Genomic DNA, 20,403 nt, shown 5'->3' with positions numbered 1-20,403 from the left:
AAATGTCAAATTATATATATATATTAAATAATATATATATTAAATAATATATATATATATAATGTCAATTAAATGTCAAATTCTCATAACAGGTGTATGTAGGTATTATTATTCCTGATTTACAAATGAGAAAAGCTGAGGCTTAGAAAAGGCTTGCAGGAGCTTAGGTCAGGAACTTCCCTTTCAGATTTGCCATTTATATGACTTGGCCAAAGGTGATGATTTTATTGCTGTCGAGAGGTAGACCAATTGCTTGGGAAATCTGGGCCTTAGTTCTCCACTTTGCTTTGGGTGTGGACACCTGCCTTCTGGAAAAAAGCCTCTTTTTCATCCATTGCTTTGACTACCCTCTCCCATCCTGAGATCCCCCACCCTGTTTTCAGATTCTAGTGGCTTCTGTGTCATGTCTAGACTGCATTTTGGCTCCAACTCCTCCTTCTCTGGATGTTCAGTCTGCCTTCTCTCTTCTTCCGTCCTCAACTCTGGGATTTCAAAGCCTGAGCTCCTCTTCTGCAATATGCAAGTGTCTTCGGGGCAGCAGAGATTGCCATGGCTGAGTACCTTCGTGTCCTGGCACCCAACACAGTGCCTGGTAGATGGCAGGCTCTTCACAAGTGATCATGTGGTCAGTAAAACATGCCCTTTTTATAAACTCCCTCCCCACGAAACCCAAGCTGTCTCTTTGTTTTTGCTGAAATATTAAACAATTTGGGAGCTGAGAGTGCAATAAAAACTCAAAAAAGTTACCAAAGTTAGCTCAATTATAAGTCCTAGATCTAATATACACAAATTTATTCTTAAAACTTTTCTTTTTTTCCCTCTTTTTGGGGGTATTTTTTTTTATTGAAGTATAGTAAACATACAATGTTATATTGTTTTTAGGTGTCCACTACACTCGTTTGACAATCCTACGCATTATCCAGTGCTCACCATGCTAAGTGTTGTCACCATCTGTCATCATAAAGCAATATTACAATATTATTGACTATATTCTCTATGCTGTCCTTTTCATTTCTGTGTCTTACTTATTTTATAACTGGAAGTTTGTACCTTTTAATCCCCTTCACCCGTTTCACCCATTCCCTGACCCACCTCCCTCTGGCAACCACGTTTGTTCTCTGTATTTAAGAGTCTGTTTGTTTTGTTTGTTTGTTTATTTTGTTTTTTAGATTCCCCATAATGAAATCTATTAATCTTAATATGAATGAAATCTTATTAATCTTAAAACTTCTAAACCTATTTTTTTTTTAATTTTGTTTACTGTTTATTTTTGAGAGAGAGAGAGAGAGACATAGAGCACGAGCAGGGGTGGGGAGAGAAAGGGGAACACAGAGTCCGAAGCAGGCTCCGGGCTCCAAGCTGTCCGCACAGAGCCCGACGTGGGGCTCAAACTCAGGAACCGTGAGATCATGCCTTGAGCCAAAGTCAGACGCCCAACCAAGTCACCCAGGTGCCCCTAAAACTATTTTCTTATATAAAAAGGTGGCTTTTACTTACAACATTGTTACAAAAGTAGCTTTATACTTTCAAATGCAAATTACTATTTTCAAAATTAAAAAAAATTGAGTTGGGAATATATAGTACAAAACTCAAAAGGTTAAAAATGACACTTAGAGAAATGTAAGTTCTTCTCCCTTTTTTTTTTCCAGATCCCCTGTTCTCTTCTAAGAGTCAACAACTGTTATTAGCTTCTTGTGCTTTCCTTAAGAGGTGATCTACAAAGAACTAATTACTAAGAATTTGTAAGGTCATTTTGGTCTCAATATCCTGGTCTTGGATTGTAAAGTTGTCTAAACTGGTTTTTGGAATGATAGTTGAGGTCAAATGACATCAGCAGTAATCTTTTTCATGATGCAAAAATCCTTTGCACCCATTAGAGAAACTTAAAACTTGGGTAAGATGTGGAAGGGAAGGGGAGGGAGGAAGGGGTAGTTAAAGCCACTTGTAATTAATGGGGAGTTCTGGTAATGTGTCCCTTTCCTCTATGGAAATGGCGCAATGATATTGAATTTAAAGTCAGAAAGGGTACCAGTTTGGGGGAAATGTTCAGAGAACACACACTTTGCAAATAGCTCTATGAAAATAACTTACTTAAGGATAAGATGTGAATTATCTCAAGATTGATTCCTAAGTTCTTATGAACATTGTATTTACCATGACTACAAGTGTATTATTAATGCATGAAATTATTGCTGGTTCGTACATATATTGGCTAACTAAGAATGAACTTGGGCAAAGTCTCTAAAAGCAAGAACAGAAAAGTGGTTCATAATACTCACGATAAGAAAATGTTGAATGGATCCTGGCCATTGTTTAGAAGAAGTTCAAGACGGTATAAGCAGCTATATTAATGAATTTTTAAGCATTTTTTTCTCTGAGAAGGTCAATGGCTATGGCTAGAACTGCCCTGTTGATGGCCAAGCAAAGGTACATATGTGATGGAGAGAAAACTGCACATTTACCCCTGACGGGGGGGGGGGGGGAAGGATGCCCGGGTTGGTTTTTTTGTTTGTTTGTTTGAGAGCAAGTGGGAGAAGGGCAGAGAGAGAGGGAGTGAGAGGGAAGCCAAAGCAGGCTTCTCACTGATCGCACAGAGCCTGATGTGGGGCTTGAACCCACGGACCGTGAAATCATGACCTGAGCCGAAACCAGGAATTGGACACTTAACCAGTTAAGCCACCCAGGTGCCCCTATGGGATGCCAGAGTGTTCTTATGAGCCGAGAGGACTTGTGGAAGGATCTGGCCTTGGGGTTGTTGTAAAAGACTTATCTTTGAAGGCTTCTTGCCAAAGGACCAAGGCCATCAGCAAAAAGAGGCTGGAAGGTATCACTGGCTACAGAGGATGAAGATCGGATGAGAAGCAGTTGGCCAGAGACCAGAATGGTTCCCAGGGTCTCCAGGGAGTGACTTTGGTGAGGATTCCGCAAAGTGCTGTTGAAGAGAAGGAATCATCACTGGGAAACTGCCTCACCCAGAAGACGCAAACATCGTTCCATATCTGCCTTTGGTAAGGATGGTCTCTCCTGCCCTTTTCACGTCCTCCCAGCCTCTGTCTGGGGACGTCAGCGAAGGTGACCAGAAACCTTAATTCTCCCTTGTAACAAAACATATCCATAGGTTCCGGGGATTAGGGTATCTCTTGTGTTAGGGGTGCTATTCTGCCTACCATATTTGCTAAAATGAGATTGTCCTTTGGAGCTGAAACAGACCAAAGGACTTTTTATTGTTTAAGAGTGGCTAAACAAAATGTAAATTCAAAGCACAATGAAATAAAACCTCCCACCCGTTGGGATGGCTACTATTGAAAACACAGAAAATAACAAGTGTTAGTAAGAGTGTAGAGACACCAGAACTCTTGGGCGCTGTTGGTGAGGTTGCTAAATGGCACAACCACAACAGAAAACAGTTTGAAGTTTCCTCAAAAGATAAAAACTAGAGCCACCATATGGTCTAGTCATTCCACTGGATCCCATACTTTTGAAAGCAGGGTCTAGAAGAGATATTTGCATAGCCATGTTCACGGCACTATTCACAACAGCCAAAAGGTGGGAGCAATCCAAATGTCCATTGGTGGATGAATAGATAAACAAAATGTTGTCTATACGTACACTGGAATATCATTCAGCCTTCAAAACAAAGGAAATGCCATCACATGCTACAACATGAATGAACCTTGAGGTCATTGTGCTACGTGAAATAAGCCAGTCACAAAAAGACAAATGCTGTTTGGTTCTACTTAGAAGAAGTATCTACGGTAGTCCAATTCATAGAAGCGGAGAGTAAAGTGGTAGTTCATGGTGGGAAGCTGGGGCCGGGAAAAGGAGGAGAATGGAGTTTTTGTTTAATGGGTAAAGAGTTTGAAATGACCTTTTTTTTTTTTTCAGATGAAAAAGTTCTGGAGATCTGTTTCACCATACATAATGTGACTATACTTCACATTACCAAACTGTACGCTTAAAAATGGTTCAGATGGTAAATTTAATGTTATGCGTCTTTTAACCACCTTAAAAAAAAGAGTGAAAGAAGTATGGGTTCCAAAACCTCAGTAAAGTTTTCACTTCAGGGGAGATAAAGGTTGAATCCACAAATGTGGTTTGAATGGGCCCTGGGAAAAAGAATCAAGTTGTTTCCTGCTCGTATCCTATCTATCATGTCCTGCTATTGTGATATAATGGTTATCAGTTAACTATAAACAAGGCCAGTGTTCATTATTAAGGACTTGTTAAAAGCAAATTTTAAAGGAAATTTCATTTCTAGCTATGACATATAGGTATAAACATTACGTAAGGCTACGTGTGTGTGTGTGTGTGTGTGTGTGTGTGTGTGTGTAGAGAAATTTATATTTCTTTCTATGTACATGTAAAGTGACAGGACCATTCTTGGGCAGTTGGATCTGGTATACTTCAATGACTTAAGGTCAGATTGACCCCAGTGATATCATTATACCTATAGTTTATGTTGCATTACCATTTTTTTTTAAGTTCAGAAATATCGCTCAATCATTTGCTCTAGACCGAATGTTATGTCTCCTTAAAATTCCTATGTTGAAACCTAATCCTCAATGTGGTCTTTGGAGGTAGAACCTTGGCAGGTGCTTAGGACATGATGGGGGAACCCTCATGAATGGGATTAGTGCCCTTATGAAAGAGACCCCAGGGAGCTCCCTTCCCACTTCTGCCATGTGAGGACACAGTGAGAAGACTGTGACCTGGAAGAGGGCCCTCATCCAACCATGTTGGCACCTTAGATCTCAGATGTCCAGCCTCCAGATCTGTGGGCAATCAATTTCTGTTGTTTTGAAGGCTCCCAGCCTGGGCTGACTTGTTCTTGCAGCCCAAATGGGATAAGACACCTAGCCTCGAAAGTCACACAGCACAGCCTCTACAATGTTCCCCATGTCAGCATCAAGACGCCTAGTCTAGTCACATGCAAGGGAAGGGAAATTAGACTCCACCTTTTGGAGGTGGCAGTGTCCATGAATTTGTAGATGTATTTAAAAGCCATCATGCGACGTGACTGGTTTTGCCAATGAAAAGTGAAATATGTCACTTCTGGAGGGAAACCTTTAAGAGCTGGTGTGTGATTTTCCACATTCTTGTCCCTTGCCAATATCGAGGGGACATGTGTTGATATGGAGGAATAAAGCTGAGTCATTGCATGGGGGACAGTTGCCCTAGAAAGTAGCCCTGACATTTCGAAGGACCTTGCATGAGTGAGAAATAAACCTTTGTTGTTTTGAACCACTGAGATTTTGGAGTTACTGCATCATAACCCCATCTATCCTGACCAGTGTTCCTTCCCCAGCATCCAAATTTGCAAAATGGGTTGTTCAAGGACAATCCTGGAGACCAGAGTTCATGATTTAAAAAGATAGACTGGGGGCACCTGGTGGATCAGTCAGTTGAGCGTCTGACTTTGGATCAGGTCATGATCTCATACTTTGTGGGTTTGAGTCCTGTGTTCGGGCTCTGTGCTGAAGCTCGGAGCATGGAGCCTCCTTCAGATTCTGTATAATCTACTCTTTCCACCTCTCTCCTGCTTGTGCTCTCTCTCTCTCTCTCTCAAAAATAAATAAATAAGCATTAATGAAAAAAAAAAAAAAGATAGACTGCATTACCAGTGCTCCCGATGCTCCCTTCACTATGGAGCAGGGGTTGGCAAACTATGGCCCATAGACCAAATCTAGTCCACTGTCTACTATTGGATAGCCAGTAAATAAGAATGGTTTTGGGGGCACCTGGGTAGCTCAGCCGGTTAAGCATCTGACTTCAGCTTAGGTTATGATCTCGTGGTTCACCAGTTCGAGCCCTGTGTCAGGCTCTGTGCGGACAGCTCAGAGCCTGAAGCCTGCTTTGGATTCTGTGTCTCCCTCGCTCTCTGCCCCTCCCCCGCTTGTGCTCTGTCTCTGCCCCTCAAAAATAAATAAAAACATTTAAAAATTTTTTAAAAGAATGGTTTTTATATTTTTAAATAGTTGAAAAAAAACCAAAGAAGAAGAATATTTCATGACATGTGAAAATTATATGAAATTCAAATTCCTGTGTCCATAAAGATTTTTTTGGACCACATCCGTGCTCATTCATTTAAGTATCACCGATGGCCATTTGTGCGTCACAGCAGTGTTGAGTTGGTGTATGGCCTCCAAGGCCCAAATTATTTGCTATCTTCTGGCCTTTTGCAGAGTTTGCTAACCTTGGCCTAGCAGACAATAGTCTGGCAAAACACGGAATTTGACGACTTTGATTTGAAATGCGATTCAAGAAAATTGGACTGAATAGGTTTGAGAAACACCCTAACTGATCAATTTTCTTTGCATATATATTTTTATTGGCTCATGGGTGATATGGGCTAAAAAAAAAAAGTCTGAAGTTTAAAAGCTTCTTTTTTTTTTTTTTTTAAAGCTTCTTGAATAAGTACACAATGCAGTCCCTAAGAAATAAGAAATCAGGGTGACACAGTTTAATTTGCAATTTTTTCCCCCTCCTTACAATCTGTGGTGTCCTAGACTCAATGATATATGATAGCATAAATGACCCAAAGTGAAAGAATTCTCTGGAAAAGTCTTTGAAAGGCTAATTATGATTAACAGTCTGACTCATCAGCTCTTTCTTGCATTTATTTACTCCACTCTTGGCAATTGGCCAGCTAACCATAATCCAGCGGGCTGTGACTTCTTGCAGTTGCTTGGGTATCCAGGTAGAGCATTAGGATTGAGGAGTCTTCAATCCTAGGGCGTTTTCTGAATTGCACTCAGCCGTGTGGGAGACCCGGAACAGCAAGCCGCGGCAGGAGCGCCTTAGGCGCTTGCTGTTCCCAATCTTGCTGAGAAATGCTCGTCTCCACACCAAGAAGGTTAGTAACTGCTGCCAGAGAGGTCTGGGATGAGTGTTTATTTGTTTTGTGGTCTCTGTTGTCAGCACTTCTGAGAATGGCAGCTGACGCGTCCTTACTTTAGAGAATTCAGCCACTGGTTTCTGGTAAAATATAGCACAACTAAAGATCTAAGATGAAATAAAGGTGGTGTTTTTTGTTTTTTGTTTTTGTTTCTTGTTTTTTGGGTTTTTTGTTTGTTTTTGTTGTTGTTGTTTGTGTTTAAGACTCGCCTACGCGGGCCATGAAATACAGTCTGGATTAATTCTAAATCCTTATCCGGAGTTGTAGGGATCATAAAGTCACAGAGCCTTCTTCCCGGTAACTGCACCTGTAAATGGGTCCTCCACTACAGACGTCTTGGCGGAAAAAGTCTAGAAAACACATCTGTTACTGTCAAAAGCGCAAGTAACAAGAATGATCAAATCTTGGGGACCCTGTGGACCAAGCGGGACCAAAGTGTGGGGTCTGACTTTGGGGGGAGGGAGGGGTCCGACTGCTTGATTGTGTGAGTTTTTTGAAGTCAGGCTTATGGAGGCATAATTTACATACAGTAAAATTCACCCCTTTTGGATGTAGGTTCCGTGAGTCTTGACAGAAGAAGAGAGCTACGTGACACCAATACCCTCAAGACAGAGAACAGTTTCTTGGGGCGCCTGGGTGGCTCAGTTGGTTTAGCGTCTGACTTTGGCAGTTTGTGAGTCGGAGCCCTGCATCGGGCTCTCTGCTCTCAGCGCAGGGCCAACTTCAGATCCTGTCTCCCTCGGTCTCTGCCCCTTCCCCCTTGCTCTCTGTCTCTGTCAAAATAAATAAACTTAAAAAAAAAAAAAAAGACAGAGAACAGTTTCTTCACCCCAGGAAGCTCCTTTTGGCCCCCTGGCAGTCAATTCCCTCCTCTAACCCTGGCCCCCAGCCCAGAGCAACTACCAATTTGTGTTTTGTTCCTCTCCTTTTTCCTTCTCTAGAAGGTCATACAATTGGCATCAGATAAATGAAATTATACCATTACCAGCTATTATGGACTGAATTGTGTTTTTTCCCCAAATTCATATATCGAAATCCTAATCCCAAGGACCTTAGAATATGACTATATTTGGAGATAGGGCCTCTCACAAGATAAGGTTAAGATTAAGGTTAAATGAAGTCATTTGAGTGGACCCGAATCCAGTGTTTGCTGTCCTTATAAGAAGCAACAGTAGAAATCTCTCTCCACACACACACACACACACACACACACACACACAGAGGAAAAGGCCATGTAGGGACACAGCCAGAAGGTAGCTGTGAGCAAGCCAGGAAGAGAGCTCTCCCCAGACACCAACCTTGCTGACTCTTTGATCTTGGACTTCTGGCTTCTAGAACTGTGAGAAAATAAATGCATTTCCGTGCTCTCAGTCACCCGGTCTCTGAGATTTTATCACGGCAACTCTGGAAGACTAATGCACCAGCCTTATGAGTCAGGCTTTCTTCAGCAAATATAATGCTCTTGAGATCATCCGTGTTGTTGCGTGAATACTTGGTTCTTTATTGCTGAGTCGTGTTTATTGCAGACTATGTACATTTATTGCAGGAATGAACCACAATTTCTTGACCAGTCCACCTGTTGATGGACATTTGGGTTACTTCCCAATTTAGTCTTTGGCCCTTACAAATAAAGTTGCTACAAACATCTATGTACAGGTCTTTATGTGGACCTATGTTTTCGATTTTTTTAACATTTATTCATTTTTTGAGAGAGAGAGAGAGAGAGAGAGAGAGAATGGGGGAGGGGCAGAGAGAGAGGGAGACACAGAATCGGAAGCAGGCTCCAGGCTCTGAGCCATCAGCACAGAGCCTGACGTGCGGCTCGAACTCACAGACCATGAGATCATGACCTGAGCCGAAGTTGGATGCTTAACCGACTGAGCCACCCAGTCGCCCCGATGTGGACCTATGTTTTCATTTCAATACCTACAGGGGGATTACTGGAGGAATGATAATCATAGGTTTAATTTTACAAAAGCTATCGAGACTGTTTTCCAACGTGGCTGTACCATTTTGCATTCCTAACAGCCATACGTGTGATTCCTAGTTGTTCTGCATCCTTGTCTCCTCTTGGTATTGTCAGTCTTTTTAATTTTAGCCATGTGGATGGGTGTATAATGCTATCTCACTGGGGCTTTAATTTGCATTTCCCTGATGGCCAGTGATGTTGAGCATCTTTCTGTGTGCTTAATTTGCCATTTATGTTTCTTCTTTGACAAAGCATCTGCTCAAATCCTCTGCCCTCCCCACTGGAAAGAAAAATTGGCCGTTGTGTCTTTTTAATTACCAAGTTATAAGATTTTTTTGTATATTCTGGATTCGAGTCCTTCAGCAGATACGTGTTTTGTAAAAATTTTCTTTTGGTCTTGGCTTGGTTGTTCGTTGTTGTTATTTTCCTAAAAGTCTCTTCCAAAGAACAGTAGGTTTTCATTTTGATCAAGTTCAATTCATACATTTTTTTTTTTCTCTTACAGGTCATGTTTTTTTTTTAATGTCCTATCTGAAATCTTTGTCTAACCCAAAGTCTCTATTACTTTTCTATTACTGCTGTAGCAAATTACTACAAGTTGAGTGGCATTAAGACAACCCAAATTTGTTATTTCACAGTTCTATAGGTCAGAAGTGTGGTTTCCTTGGCCAGTTTCTCTGCTCTGGGTTTCAAAAGGCCAAAATCTAGGTGTTGGTTGGCTGAGCTCTTGCTGAGAGGCTCAAGAAGAATCCACTTCCTTGGAAGAATCCAAGTTCATTCAGGTTGTTGGTAGGCCCCATTTCCTTGAGGTCACAGGACTGGGATCTCCATTTCCTTGTCAGTGTCAGCCGGGGCTGCCCTTAGCTCCCAAAGGCTTCTCTCTGATGCTTGCACATGGGGGCCTAACTCTCAGAGCCAGTAAGAGTATGGGGAATCCTTCTATAGTTGGAATCTCTAATTTTCTCTTCTGCTGTAGCTGGAGAAAGTTCTCTGCTTTTAAGGGATCACATGATTAGATTAGGCTCACTTGGATACTCTCCATACTTTAAAAAAAAATTTTTTTTTTTCAACGTTTATTTATTTTTGGGACAGAGAGAGACAGAGCATGAACGGGGGAGGGGCAGAGAGAGAGGGAGACACAGAATCGGAAACAGGCTCCAGGCTCTGAGCCATCAGGCCAGAGCCCGACGCGGGGCTCGAACTCGCGGACCGTGAGATCGTGACCTGGCTGAAGTCGGACGCTTAACCGACTGCGCCACCCAGGCGCCCCTCTCCATACTTTAAAGTCTGTAACTTTAATTACATCTGCAAAGTCCCTCTGCCATAGAACTTAACATATCCTCAGGTTCTAGGGGATTGGAGAATGGACATCTTTGGGAAGTCATCCTGCTGACCACAGTCTCAAAATATTCTCTCTCATATTTCTTCTAGAAGCTTATTGTGTTACCTGTTACAATTTGGTCTATGATCCATTTTTTTTTTTAAGTTTATTTATTTATTTTGAGAGAGAGAGTGAGAACATCAGCAGTGGAGGACAGAGAGAGACGGAAAGAAAGACAAGACCAAGCAAGCTCCACGATGTCAGGGCAGAGCCCAATGCAGGGCTCAATCTCATGAACTGTGAGATGGTGACCTGAGCTGATATCAAGAGTCGGACACTTGACCTACTGAACCACCCAGGTGCCCCTATGATCCATTTGATTTTTGTATGTGGTATGAGATTATGAGGTTGATTTTCTTTTGTTTTCTTTTTAATTTTTTTTACATATGGATAGCCAATTGTTCTAGAACTATTTGCTGCACATGTTAGTTTTTTTTTTTTAATTTCTATCATGATGAAAAGTTATGATTTTTATGGTTTCAGAACAAACAGAATCATGATTCATGTCAGCTGATTTCATGAGCAGTCCAATCATATTTCTGGCATTTACAAAAAAGATTTTTCTCTGGGAATTTTTAGGAGTTGAGGCATATGGAACCCCATTTTCCTTCTCACCTTCTAAACACACTCAGTGTTACAGATGGCCATGGAATCCATGGCTTCGTGGGCTCAGGGGTGCTCTACAATTCTCTATAATTGAAGGAAGCCATAAACCAGAGAAACCCTGGTTTTCCCTTCTTACTTCTGTAGGGTAAGACGGGCATTTCCCTGAGAGCAGGGAATCAAAGGAAGCAGGTAAGAGGGAGTGAGAGGGCCAGGTGAGGGCAGGGTCGCAGGGGTAGGGGCAAGACAGGGTAAACTTCCCCAAGAAGGAGAGATTTGAGCAGAAGACTTAAGTATGAGAGAGTGAACCATGGGGGCTTGTAGGGGCAGGAAACTTCCAGGCCCAGGGAAATCCTGCAGGAAAAGCTTTGAGCAGGAGCCCCTGGTGTCCAGGAACAGTGAGGGGGGGTCAGTGAGGGGCAGAGGACCCAGCAAAGGGGAGAGGAATTGGTGTGGTTGGGATGGGGGTTGGCAAGGTGGAAGTGGGGACACCAGGGAAGCTAACGCAAAACCTGGGCAATGATGGTTTTCCAGTGGAGGTGAGGACATGTGGCCCATTCTGCATTTATGCCACCTCATGACACAGCCAGAAAATCATGGGCCCAATCATGGTCTGTGGATGCTTGCTGACTTCCTGCCTCTCATCTGGAATGTCACCGGGGCTGGATCGTGGGCTAGATCAGGAATTTCCACCCCAGGGAGCTGGGGGAGGGGTGGAGTGGGGAAGTGAGGTGGGAATGGTGTCTTGCCAGGAATATCTTTGAGAAAACATTGCCCCGCCTTTTAAAGAAGGTTTCCCACAGAAAAACTGCTTGGGGAAATGAAGAACAAGGGGCAGCCAGGTCTCAGGAATGCTGTCCTCACAGCTTCCCTCTGTCCCCAGGTTTGTCTCCCTAGGCATAGAGTCTCCCTGGGCTGGGGCTGGGGTCACTATTTTCTTTAAAAAAAATTTTTTTTTAATGTGTATTTATTTTTGAAAGAGAGGGAGATAGAGAGAGAGGAGGAGGAGGGGCAGAGAGAGAGGGAGACACAGAATCCAAAGCAGGCTCCAAGCTGTCAGCACAGAGCCCGACGCGGGGCTCGAACCCACGAACTGTGAGATCATGACCTGAGCTGAAGTCGGACGCCCAACCGACTGAGCCACCCAGGCACCCCTGGGGCCACTATTTTCTTTGGGGATCCCCCTGCTTGGCCTTAGTCGGATGGTGGATTCTGGTCAGCCTGACGGAAGCTGGTCATCTGTGCTGTGTCCGGGCTGAGGCATGCAGAGCAATGGGACCTCAGCTCCGTGGACCATTGATGGGCTTTGCCAGCTAAATGGGACTCTGAATCTTTCCCGGGGATTAGGAGCAGGGGTCAGAAGCAAAGCAAGTGTTCAGTGTAAGGTGTGTTTCGATTTTAGGTATTTTAGGACAGAAGTTAGAGCCTAGAGTGGACCCCCCTGACCCCCATACATACTCTCTGCCCGTCCTGCCTTGAAAGTAGCAGTCCTTCTCCAGCCCCCTGCACTCCCCGAAAAGCCTAGACACTGGGAATTTGGTCATTGAATCACTAAGAGGGAAGGGGGTAGTTGTACTAGGGGCACCCCTCCCCCGCCTCCCCTACTTCCTGTCTTCACCTCCCCTGGACCCTAGATGCTGGGTGACCGCGGGGCTTCTTTCAAGATGCTTCAGTGCCTCCTTGGGGCCTCTGGTCCTCGGCTCAGGGCCCTTCCTGCCTTCACTTCCTGCTTCCCCTGCAGCCATTGTAGTCAAGCATTTCTACCCTGGACCTGTCGCTATTCTGGATTCCTTGTTCTTCGCAACTGTCTACAGCCCAACTCCAACGAGGGTGCCCGCCAGCCACCTCGGGGTGATTTTACATTCAAATATGATACTGGACAACATCCAAGCAAAGCTTCATAACAAATGTAGGTGTCTCCAGTCTCTCAAGATTGACCTGCAGCAAAGCATGTCAAAGATGTCTCCACTCTCTCTCTGAAGTCCTGTTGACAGTTGTGAGGTGGCAACCTTTCCTCTCTCATCTTCTTCCCACCCCCACCGCCCCCAGGGGACCCACCCCGCTGCTTTTCTTCCCAGCCCTCTCCCTCCCTCCACCACCCATTGCTTTCTCCTCCTGGTTTAGTTTTCCCTTCATTCTTTTCTTATTATTGTTTCTGGAAGCTGGTTCTATTTGAGTAAATGCTTAAATAAACTAGAAAACGTTAAAGCTAAACACCCCCACGCCCCTAAAGAAAACAACCAGGAAATCAAGCAAAGCACAAACGTGTGCTAACTCGCCCTGCAGGGTGGGGAAGCTCTTGCTATTAAGTTGCAGGCTCCAAGGCATTAGCTACATTTGTTCTTGTGTCAGAAGATAAAAGCTGAGTCTTATCAAAGGGTAACGGATGTCAGTCAGACTTCATTGTGGCAAAAAAAGGGTCACCTCAAAAACCTGTTAAGCTTGTTAAAAATGCCACTTTCTGGGCATCAGTCCCAGAGACTCCCTTTCAGGGCCAGGGGCCCTGGAATCTGCATATTAACAGGCTTCCTGGTGATTCTGAAGGGGTGGCCCACGGACCCTTTCGGTCTTGCAAATGGAAGATTCCAGAATCCAGCCGGAAGAGGCTGCTAGCCAACTCCAGGCTGGGCCTCCCCGCAGACCCCAGCCCCTGAACTGCACAGCCCCCTTTCCAGCCCAAGTTCCTAATGCACCTTGTTGTTACACTACATTCACCGTGAGGTTTTAAGTTTGTGATAAAGCACAGATGGGACCTTGCCTTTGTTACAGTAAGGAAATCCTCAGTCACAGCAGAAGTCCAGAGTGCCTACCACTCTCAGAACTGGGTTCAGAGCCTGTCCTGGGATAATAGGAAATGATCTTCTTTGTATCAGCTCTGCCCGAACTTTCCAAGGAGTTCAGACCTAGGGCCAAAGGGTCCAGGTCTGAGGAACTGGAAACCGAGATGGTTTACCAGGCACAGGCTACGCATGTAAATCAGGCATGGTCCAGATATGGAAACAGCCAAATCTGCCCTCTGGCCTCTGCCTGGTGACATTCAGGCTGTGTTGGCATTTGTAGGTGCCACAGGGTGGCCTGGCTCTCTCTCTAATCAGATGCCAATGGCTGGTCATAGAGCAAAGCTGTCCCCAGTGCCAATGCATCTCATCTCTGGTCTTGTCCGAGGGACACACCTGGTGGCACCTTGCCCGTAGGAATCCTATGCTGGGAGGGTCTTCTTTGAGTGGCATTCCCTCTACTAGATGGCTCTGGAGATGCGAGTGGCCTGCTTGAGACCAGGGGAAGAGTGAGTAAGACGGTAGCTTCTTGGATTTTATGATCTCATGGGTTGCTTCACATGGTAGGGCTGTTGAAATGAATAGGGTCTGTGCTCTTCTTTTTTCCAGGGATGATGGCAGAAGGGAGAGCCTGGAATCCCGTAGCCTATACACCCAATTTCAGGAGGAGAGGAGCTCTATGGGATGGTGTGGGAGCATCTGTAGGAGGAAAGAAGCAGTCAGGCTCCTCAGGGCTCAGGGGAGGGAAGGAGAGAGGTCAAGTCTCACAGCGGGACCGACCAGGTGAGCTGGAGTCAGAGGTCCAAGCCACCTGCAGGATGTGAGCCTGTTTGCAGGGCCTGGCTCTCCCGGAGCTCGGAGGGAATCTTGAGAAAGGTACTCAGCCCAGATGCTGATTGCCCATTAAGTCTACGTCCCCCGAGAGCAGGTGTACTTGACCGGGAGACCATGCCTTCCCAGCTCGTAAGAATGCGTTTTCCGAGGTTGAATTTCTGGTATCAGCTGGAGGGGGGAACATATTCTTAGACACAGTTCCTCTGTCACTCTTGGGCGGGGGAAGACCTAAGCTCTGAGCAAGCCCTGGCCAGGGGAAGCGTGTGTGTGTGTGTGTGTGTGTGTGTGTGTGTGTGGAATGGAACTGAGCTGCACCAGGAAGGGAGAAACAGCCTGGGGCAGAGCTAGAAGGGGTCCCCGGGAGGAGGCGATTGAAGTGTGTGCAGGCATCTGCTGGTTTCATTAAGAATTTTTGTTTGTTTCAGGATTTTATTATTCATTTATTTAAAAAAATTTTTAAGGGTATTTATTTATTTTGAAAGACAGGGAGAGCAAGCAGGGGAGGGGCAGAGAGAGGGAGAGGGAGAGAGAGAATCCCAACCAGGCTCTGAGCTACCAGCACAGAGCCCAATGCGGGGTTCAGACTCACATACCGTGAGATCATGACCCGAGCCAAAACCAAGAGTCGGATGCTTACCTGACTGAGACACCCAGGTGGCCCTCAGGATTTTTTATTTATTTATTTATTTTTATTTTTTTTTCAACGTTTCTTTATTTATTTTTGGGACAGAGAGAGACAGAGCATGAACGGGGGAGGGGCAGAGAGAGAGGGAGACACAGAATCGGAAACAGGCTCCAGGCTCCGAGCCATCAGCCCAGAGCCTGACGTGGGGCTCGAACTCACGGACCGCGAGATCGTGACCTGGCTGAAGTCGGACGCTTAACCGACTGCGCCACCCAGGCGCCCCCATTTTTTCTTTTTTTAAAATGATAAATAAGGAGGACAGAGAATGGATAGCTAGCTTATGGATAATAGATGTTCTTGAAAGAGAGCCCAGAACAAAAGGATCAGAAAGATTTAATGCAGCTGCTAAAAAAAAGGAAGCAGGGATGTATATTGTAGGGCTCAGTGTGCTAGGCAAGATCAATGACAAGAATATTACATTGAATCCTGTGCTGTCAAAAACACATAGCGATAGAGAGAAAGGGGACACTGGATATGTGTCCACATACCGACAAAGAAATGGAATTGTGGCTGAATGCAGGCTTCACCGTTGTAGGATAAAATGCCCAGACACAGTGGGCCAAAGTCTAAATCGAGTTTGAAGGTGAGAAGTTGTGATAAAATACATACTGTACCCCAGTAGTGAATTTAGGAAAACAAAAGAAGACATTCAGAGCTGTGCAGATTCAGAAAACATGCCACCCGGAAAGTCTTCTTTTAAAATTACTTAAAAAAAAATTTTTTTTTTAAGTTTTACTTATTTTTGAGAGAGAGAGAGAGACTGAGTGCGAGTGGAGGGGGGTGGGCAGAGAGAAGGAGACACAGAATCCGAAGCAGGCTCTTGGCTCTGAGCTGTCAGCACAGAGCTCGATGCTAAATTTCAAACTCATGAACCATGAGATCATGACCTGAGCTGAAGTCAGCCACTCAACTGACTGAGCCACCCAGGTGCTCCTTCTTTTAAAGTTAGTTAAACATATACTTCACTGATGGGAAGAAGGAGCCGAAAAATAAGCAAGGCAAAGTCACGGCAAAAAAAGACTTTAAATCACACCATTAATATTGCTCTCACGAACATGGGTGATTGTATTACACACATTTTTAACGTTTGCTTTTCAATTCTGGTGTATATTTGACATAACAAATGATTTATGCAATGTAAAAATAACAAAGTAATGACATATATAATTGAATAAAATTAAAATAATTAATATAGAGTAAAAGTGAACATTTACTAATTATCATAAAGAGCTACATTGTAAAACAGTGAATAGACTGGAATAAGGGGACTGAGAGGTACAAAAGGTGAAAAACACTTTGGCCTAAATGTGTGGCTCATTAAAGATATTTTATTTTATTTTATTTTATTTTATTTTATTTTTTACCTAGTTTTGAGAGAGAGAGACAGAGACAGAGACAGAGACAGAGACACGAGAGTGAGCAAGGGAGGGGCAGAGAGAGAGGGAGACACAGAACTCAAAGCAGGCTCCAGGCTCCGAGCTGTCAACACAGAACCCGATGCGGGGCTTGAATTCATGAACCGTGAGATCATGACCTGAGCTGAAGTCAGATGCCCAACTGACTGAGCCACCCAAGTACCCCTATTTTTTACTTTTTTAAGTTTATTTATTTATTTCTTTTTAGAAGTAGGGGGAGGGGGGAAGAGAGAGAGAATCCCAAGCAGGCCCTTCAGTGTCAGTGCAGAGTGCAACATGGGGCTTGATCCCACCACCCTAGGATCATGACCTGAGCAGAAATCAAGAGTCAGATGCTCAGCTCACTGAGCCACCCAGGTGCCCCTTGGCTCTGACATTTAAAAAACAAGTTAAAAATACATTCACAAAACTTGCAGGTAAATATTGGGAGAATTAAAAACTGTTACAGATGCCTTCCAGAGTAGAAGGTGAAGACAAAGAAAATGTTGACAAAAATCATGGGGAAGTATTCCAAAGAGAAGGAATAAAATGATATGGCAGAAATAAGGCTAACTACAAACAACTCATGCATGAATGACTTCATAGAAAACTATAAAAGTGGACCTGATTCAAAAGCAAGAGAATACCTGAATAGTTGAATGACCATGAAAAAGCAGAGATCATGGTCAATATTACTTCTCAAAAGAATGATGGGCTATATAATTTTATGAGCTGATTCTTTGAAAACATTATAAACTATTCCAGAGCATATAAAAAGGTAGAAGATGTTAGGGATTATCGTACCCAGCTGGGGTAGCCCTACATCTGATTATGACAGGACATAGAAGTGTGAGGACCAACCTCTTTCATAAGTACAGGAACAAAAATTCTGAAAAACACTCTCTGCAATGATATTGAAATATATATATATATATATATATATATGTACACACACACACGCACAGATATATATATATATATATATATATATATATATACAAAAATCAATTGCATACAACTTTAGAATTCAGTTTAGTTTCTTTTTCATAGTGATGTGAGGGTAGAAATTCTGAAGCTATTGTTGTAGTATTGTTTTAGTTGAACAAATGAGTATATATACTGTGGGAGAAGAGAGATGTAAATATTGAGAAAGAAGAGGCCTTAGATGGGGATGAGAAGTGTATTTCACACACACACACACACACACACACACACACACACACACACACTTTTAGGCGTAGAAAGAAAAGACAGGTGTGATGATGGGACAAGGCTCTGACTTTGAGTCAAGAGGGCAGCCAATAACATTCTAGACTCACTGGCTGTCTAAAGACGGCCAGGGTCACATCATCTGGATCCTGAAGTTGGGGTGCCTTAGTTTTTCTAGAACACGGTCAAAGAGTCTGGAAGCTGTTTTCATTGGCTTTGCAAAAAATAAACATCTCTTTGAGGTCCTTTTCAAATTCTGCCTCCAAGTCCAATCCTATCTGACCAAAGTCAGAAGCCTGAAAGACAAAAAAAAAAAAAAAAAAAAAAAAAGCAAACAAACAGGTGTCTAAGGACAAAGAATCAGGACCATCAAATCGCTTGCATTTTTTGGAGCCCCGCCCTCCCTGTCCTGAATGCTGTGCTTCCCCATCAGCCAGGCAGTGTGTGTGTTGTGTGTGTATGTGGAGTTTGGGGGGGAAATGTTGCTGCCATAATATTGAAATGGATGAGCCTCTGCCCAGTTCCTAACGTGGAACTGACAAATGGTCAGGGATGGAGAGCTGATTTTGATCACAGCAAAGCCTGAACTTGGTGTAAAATAGATAAAGATAAAGCATTTCTTGACAGCCCCACTCTCGGAAGGAAAAGATGAGCGTTCTGTTCTCCAAGGCTAAGACTGGGCCAGGCATGGAGGGGCTCCCTGGGTAGACTCTTTCTCCCTCCAGCTCCCTGCACAGACATCAGTTTACAGTTTGTGGTTTGGGAACAGGCCATCTTGTGCCATGGGAAGAAGGGGAAGGAGGCTGGGTGGAGGTAGAAATCTTCCTTAGGTACTTCCCAAGAAATATCTGCACAAATGATAGGAAAAATCAGGATAAACTCAGCAAAGTAAAGTTAAGAACGCATCGGCTTGCACAGTAGCACAACTAGTTGTCTCTCCCTACTGACAAAGGATGAAGCCACCACCAGCTGAGACAAGTCTGGATGTTTGGGGCCACTGGGAAATTTAGGAGTAGAACAATCCTAGTATGAGCATTCTGGGAGTTTAAGTTATTTCATCAAGTTTAGTTCATTCATTGATTTCTGTATTTCTGAGGCATGCGGAACAATGTAACCGTTAACTACCTTTCCTCTCTGTTTGAACGAGGAGGCAGGATGAAATGGATTGTCCTCGGTGGGACTCTCTTGTCTGTCCTCGAGCGGAGGATGGAGCTTTTTTTCAGGTGCTGTTTACAAGGATTCTTCCCTGTCCTGCTTGCTATCCCCTCGGACATCCTCCTCACCACCGCTGGAATTTACAGGCTGTTTTCTTCTGTAATCCTACTCTTTTTGACCTCTCTCTGGGACAAGGTCCGTACAACTCTTGCAGAGTTCTGCTGTCCCGGAAATTAGGGAAAATTGGAAAGGACGTGCAGAAGAAAGAGGAGATGCCCTTCTTTACCTTGTAAAACATTTTATGGTTGTGAAAGATCAGGCGCACGTCCCGCACAAAGCACGGCACCATATACACTTTCTCAGTCAACCTTTCCTTAACCAGGTCCAACCACATGCCTTCCTTAAAGGGGTCTCCATAATCGTAAATACAGGGACAAAGCCACCAAAGGGGTGATATTAGCACGGCCATTGTTACTGGAATGGATCCAGTAATGTAACTGGATCCTGAAATATAACAAGCCTTCATGTCCAGGGTGGTAATGATATTAGCATCTGCCGTGTCTATGCCAGGCACCGTTCTAGGCACTGCCATGATATTAACTCATGATCCTACAACAACCCAATGATGCAGGGGCTGTCATTACCCCCATTTTCTAGCTGTCATTACCCCCATTTCCAGGGGATGGAGAAGTTCAGCCGCCTACCCAGGATTTCAAGGCTAACCAGTGGTAGAGCTGGACTCGAAGTCCCCTGAGACGGTGCTCTAAACCCTGTGCTGTCTGTAAGAAAGACGTTTCCACCTAAGAGAGGATGAAACTGAGGTACATGGGAGGCGGAGCAAGTCGCCCGGTGTCCCAGAACCAGGACGCGGCGGGTGGAGTGGGACCCAGGGAGTCCCTCTCCACAGTCTGCAGCCAAACCCGCTCTCTGCAAGCAGGGGTGCCTGCAGGAGTCACACTCCAAAATTCCAGAAAGAGTTGTACATAAGAGAGATGCCCGGAGGACGAGAATCATAAAACATGACTTATATTATGTGGGGTTTCTGCAAAAAAGGAGCTTTGTGGGTGACAGTAGGCCTTCAAGAGGAGGAACCCACATTTCTGTAAAATGTGAAGAGACCTTTTACAGTGAAATGCTCAGAGAAAGTGAAGCCAGGCCTGTGCCCAGGCAGACCCAGCCAGCCGTCCAACCACGTTTGCCAAAGGACCGAGGTGTGCGTTGAACTGTGTTCAGGCACCGAATCTCCATCCTCAGAAGAGAGACGCCAAAAGCTCCCTCGGGCGCCCTTCCCCTCTCCCTCGTCCCGTCGGACTTCTCGCTGTCAGGGGGAAGGTGGAGTTCGCACCCAGCTCACCAACTGTTCCTCAGGCTGTATCAGCCTCTCCAGGACCTCGGATTTCCTGCAACACTGCTGCCTTCCCGAAGACTCCATCCTGCAGAAGGTGCAACTCCACAGGCTCCTGGGAGGACAGGCAGAAGTGAGCGGGGGGGGGGGGGGGGC

The 20,403-nt window shown here is 44.4% G+C and overlaps 2 protein-coding genes across 2 annotated transcripts in view; one reads left to right on the top strand and one right to left on the bottom strand.

Annotated features, from left to right (window-relative positions):
- Positions 1 to 7,283, top strand: part of LOC121014264 (uncharacterized) — a 16,823-nt gene extending 9,540 nt beyond the window's left edge. Inside the window, exons 3-4 of the mRNA XM_040450345.1 lie at positions 6,733 to 6,853; positions 7,227 to 7,283. Coding sequence (XP_040306279.1) covers positions 6,733 to 6,853; positions 7,227 to 7,283 — 178 coding nt within the window. The remainder of the gene's footprint in view (positions 1 to 6,732; positions 6,854 to 7,226) is intronic.
- A 10,274-nt stretch (positions 7,284 to 17,557) lies between these two features.
- LOC121014460 (sp110 nuclear body protein) overlaps positions 17,558 to 20,403 on the bottom strand; it is a 32,465-nt gene continuing 29,619 nt past the window's right edge. The window contains 4 exon segments of the mRNA XM_040450765.1: positions 17,558 to 18,043; positions 19,189 to 19,325; positions 19,927 to 20,002; positions 20,257 to 20,362. Of these exon segments, the coding sequence (XP_040306699.1) occupies positions 17,933 to 18,043; positions 19,189 to 19,325; positions 19,927 to 20,002; positions 20,257 to 20,362 (430 nt within the window). The 3' untranslated portion in view covers positions 17,558 to 17,932.

Source organism: Herpailurus yagouaroundi, unplaced genomic scaffold (assembly GCF_014898765.1).
Source record: "Herpailurus yagouaroundi ecotype Mexico unplaced genomic scaffold, PumYag 202, whole genome shotgun sequence".
NCBI lineage: Eukaryota > Metazoa > Chordata > Mammalia > Carnivora > Felidae > Herpailurus > Herpailurus yagouaroundi.
The sequence above is the reverse complement of the archived record's forward strand: the minus strand, read 5'-3'. Positions and strand labels throughout refer to the sequence as shown.